Source organism: Coffea eugenioides, chromosome 9 (genome assembly GCF_003713205.1).
Source record: "Coffea eugenioides isolate CCC68of chromosome 9, Ceug_1.0, whole genome shotgun sequence".
In the NCBI taxonomy this organism is placed as follows: domain Eukaryota; kingdom Viridiplantae; phylum Streptophyta; class Magnoliopsida; order Gentianales; family Rubiaceae; genus Coffea; species Coffea eugenioides.
The window spans coordinates 14,150,574-14,154,830 of NC_040043.1; the positions used below are offsets into that span (position 1 = coordinate 14,150,574).

At 40.5% G+C, this 4,257-nt stretch overlaps 1 protein-coding gene across 1 annotated transcript; it reads right to left on the bottom strand.

Annotated features, from left to right (window-relative positions):
* Positions 1-870: 870 nt before the first annotated feature.
* Positions 871-3,771, bottom strand: LOC113782266. Its single transcript, XM_027328164.1, has 5 exons — positions 3,165-3,771; positions 2,557-2,793; positions 1,989-2,185; positions 1,616-1,893; positions 871-994 (listed from the first exon to the last, which is right to left on the bottom strand). The coding sequence occupies exons 1-5, from the start codon at positions 3,769-3,771 to the stop codon at positions 871-873; spliced, it is 1,443 nt and encodes a 480-aa protein (XP_027183965.1).
* Positions 3,772-4,257: the final 486 nt, after the last annotated feature.

Genomic DNA, 4,257 nt, shown 5'->3' on the forward strand with positions numbered 1-4,257 from the left:
ATGAAAATGCCAACAGTTATTCTCTATGCCAAGGAAAGTTAACCAAAAATTATAAAAGTCACACAGTCGTCGATATTCACCATAGAGATATTCTTAGACTCAACCATATCTACTTGATACACTTCCATTACTAAAACTTAGCAATAGTAGAAATAGAGGCAACAATCCAATATCAAACTTTGGCATCACATACGAGCTAATCAATAAAAAGAAAGAAAGATTGACAAATAACAAACTAAAAAGAAAGCAAAACATCTAAAAAAATAAAAGTAGAAAAACTAGCACAGGTGCCCTCCCACACCTAGATCCTACATTGTCCTCAATGGAGGAATTAAAGTAATTAAAGCGAAAAGGACAACGAAACTTCCCTCTCGAGTGGCTACGAGGTAGGCGGGAACGGTAGAGGAAAACCGATGTGGTGGAAGTACGCGCCCAAATCCTTCACTGGTCGTCGAGGGAAAAAGTAGGAATGGATGCGGGGCAAAGGGTGGCGCGCGAAGTAGATGCGACGGCTGGTGGTAGAGGTCGCGCGATTGGAGTGAGAGAGATTGGAGTAGTGGCGCACAATGGTAGAAAAGGAGGAAGAAAGAAAGAAAAGAAAGAAAAGAAGGAAAAAGAAAAAGAGAAAGAATTTTTTTTTTAATTTGCATCTTGAAGATCTAAGCCACGGTTAAACAAAAGATTCTTTTTTTTTCCTTTTCGAATTAATTTATTATTCATCTTTTTAAAAAAGTTTATTTTATTTTATTATTTTTTTAAAGAAAATTTTTTTTCCAAATTCGAAATTAGAGATAAAAAGGAAAGCGAAATATTTCTTGAGGTTTGAAAACTTATCTTTCCCGCGAAAATAATGCGGGCATGTCATGAGGGTTAGAACCCTTTTGGTGATGAGCTCTCCATACGACTTGACTCGGGCGCGTCATGAGGGCCAGAATCCTTCTGATCATGAGCTCTCCATACGACTTGACGCGGGCGCATCATGTCAGAGAGATACCTACGAATCATAAAAAACGAGAATTGAAACCCGAAATCAGTCAAACTCAAAGAAAACATATTTAAACTAACAAACAAAATCGAACAAATAACTAAAAGAAATTGAGTTGCCTCCCAATGAGCGCCTTTCTTTAATGTCTCTAGCTAGACATTGAACACTATTCTTCAATTTGGGTGTAACTCAATTTTCCTTGTAATTGATAGCCCTCCTCCACGATCCAAATAGCCTTTAAGTACAGCCTTCTTTCTTAATTTCCTACTCCTTTTCACCTCATACATTGCTTTCATCCTCTTATACTTGTTTTCAGTAAATTTGAATTTGCCTCTACAAGTAAACTCAAAAATTCTTGTACAGAGGGATTATTAGCATGAATAAAAAACCAGAGTGAGAGTTAACAGGATGTTTTATTGTATCAAAAATATTAAAGTGGACTAGTTCTCCATCAAATTCCATGGACAATGTATCCTTATTAATGTTATTTTTTTCTGGGCTGTACTAAAAAATGGTCTACCTAATAGCAAAGGTGAAGGGTCGGGAGAATGGTCATCATCCATGTCAAGTACATAAAAGTCGGCCGAAAATACCAATTCATTAACTTTAACCAGCACATCCTCAACCAACCCATCAGGGTATGCATTTGTTCGGTCAGCTAATTGGATTATTATCTCAATTTCTTTTAATGGACCGAGGTTCAGAAAAGCATACATACATTTAAGCATTACGTTTATCGATGCTCCTAAGTCCATCAGGGTATTCCTAATCAAAGTATTACCTATCCTACATGGGACAGTAAACCTACCTGGATCCCCGTACTTCGGTGGAAACTTCCTTTGTGGAAACTTCCTTTGGAGAACTGCTAACACATTCTCCCCAACGATGACCCTTTCATCTCCCCTCAACTGTCTTCAGTTGATACATAGGTCCCTTAAAAACTTTGCATACTTCAACACTTGCTTGATGGTGTCTAACAGGGGAATATTGATCTCTGCCTTACGGAACATCCTAGGAACTCCTGTTCCTTATCCTGCTTCCTCGGTTTCTCTAACCTACTAGGAAAGGGAGACGGGTTAGTTCTAACTGTAATGACTGGATCAGGGAGTACCTTTTGATTTGTGCCATTGCTGTCCTCCTTTTCAAGCTCATTCTCGATCCTTTCCTCATCTTTGTCCTTGGGAATCGTGAGTTCGGGCCCTGAATTTCCTTCCCACTCATTAAAGTCATCGCACTTACGTTCTTCAAGTTCAATTTAGGTTGAGACGGCAATTTTTCATAAACTTGGGATTCCAGGTGATTGATTGCCACTGCCATCTGATTCATCTGATTTTGCATTACTTGTACCTGTTCCAATTGATTTCTTATATTTTGCAGTTCGGAGTCTGTCTTTTGCTGATGTTGCGCGGTGCTAGCCATCAGTTGTTTGATCATCTCCTACAAAGATGGACTAGAACTTAGTGGCGGAGGTGGTCGGGATTGGTACTGCTGCTGGTACCCTTGTTGTCTATTTGACACAAAGTTAGGCTACCTGTTCTCTCTATAGCCGAGATTAGGATGATGTCTCTAACCGGGATTATACGTATTCGAGTATGGGTCATAGGGCATTCTTGGCACGGGCGCGTGATCCTGTTCCTTATCCTGCTTCCTCGGTTTCTCTAACCTACTAGGAAAGGGAGACGGGTTAGTTCTAACTGTAATGACTGGATCAGGGAGTACCTTTTGATTTGTGCCATTGCTGTCCTCCTTTTCAAGCTCATTCTCGATCCTTTCCTCATCTTTGTCCTTGGGAATCGTGAGTTCGGGCCCTGAATTTCCTTCCCACTCATTAAAGTCATCGCACTTACGTTCTTCAAGTTCAATTTAGGTTGAGACGGCAATTTTTCATAAACTTGGGATTCCAGGTGATTGATTGCCACTGCCATCTGATTCATCTGATTTTGCATTACTTGTACCTGTTCCAATTGATTTCTTATATTTTGCAGTTCGGAGTCTGTCTTTTGCTGATGTTGCGCGGTGCTAGCCATCAGTTGTTTGATCATCTCCTACAAAGATGGACTAGAACTTAGTGGCGGAGGTGGTCGGGATTGGTACTGCTGCTGGTACCCTTGTTGTCTATTTGACACAAAGTTAGGCTACCTGTTCTCTCTATAGCCGAGATTAGGATGATGTCTCTAACCGGGATTATACGTATTCGAGTATGGGTCATAGGGCATTCTTGGCACGGGCGCGTGACTAGCCATGTTCACTTGCTCTGCACTTTGTTCTTGAATTATCGGGCACATATCTGTAGAATGATCCATGATAGTGTAAATTCCACACACCTTGGCCTGAGATGCGTTTCCTACAGCCAGTTGCCTAACAAACGAGGTTAACTCCGTCAACTGCTGCTGGATAGAAGATGTCTTTACCTCATTTACCTTGCGTATCAGGACATCCTCCCTCGTACCGAACTGTTGTGAATTCTCGGTCATTCCCTTAATTAGCTCCCATGCTGCCCAAGGGGTCTTGTTCACCAGTGCCCCTTCATTCGCAGCATCAATGATACTCCTGTCTCTGAAGATTAGTCCCTCGTAAAAATATTGTATGAGTAACTGCTCACTTATTTGGTGCTGGGGGTACTTGATGCACAACTTCTTGAATCGCTCCCAGTAGTCGTAGAGTGACTGAAAATACTTGTCTAAAAACTTTTTCTTCAACTGGTCCCACGTGGTGATACTACTTGGTAGTAGGTAGTACAACCAGTCTTTTGCGAAATCCTTCAAGGAAAAGGGGAATGCCCTCATTTTTATTTGCTCTTCTATGATACCCGGGGGTTTCTACTATTGCACACGACATCAAACTCCTGCAAATGCTTATATGGCTCTTCACCTAACAAACCATGAAAAGATGGTAAGAGATGAATTAGACCATATTTTAATTCAAATGAAGTATTATCATTAAATTTGGGAAAGTAATGCACAAAGGCTGCTGATTTAAATCAGGAGCAGCCAACTCTTTAAATGTTCGTGCGTTCGTCATAGTGATTTTTTCTTGATCTGAGTCACTTGAAGTGTCACCAAACGAATCTGTTGGTTCAACTTCTAGCTCAGGTCTCTGAGATGTAGCCTTGGAGTACTTTTCCCTGAGTTGTCTGGTCTCTTTTTGTGTTCTCCGTGTGGTCTTCTCTACCTCAGGGTCAAAAATTAATTCACCTGTACGAGAAGAACGGGGCATACACTTGAAAAGTACTAGAAAATTAGAACAAAAATAAACTTAAAAAGAAACAAATA

Excerpts from the sequence above, each read along its gene's own strand:
- LOC113782266 (XM_027328164.1), bottom strand. The coding sequence starts at position 3,771 with ATGAGGGCATTCCCCTTTTCCTTGAAGGATTTCGCAAAAGACTGGTTG. Across the intron at positions 2,794-3,164 it reads CTCGAATACGTATAATCCCG|GGCCCGAACTCACGATTCCC; the intron begins GTTAGAGACATC and ends AAGGAAATTCAG. Across the intron at positions 2,186-2,556 it reads CTCGAATACGTATAATCCCG|GGCCCGAACTCACGATTCCC; the intron begins GTTAGAGACATC and ends AAGGAAATTCAG.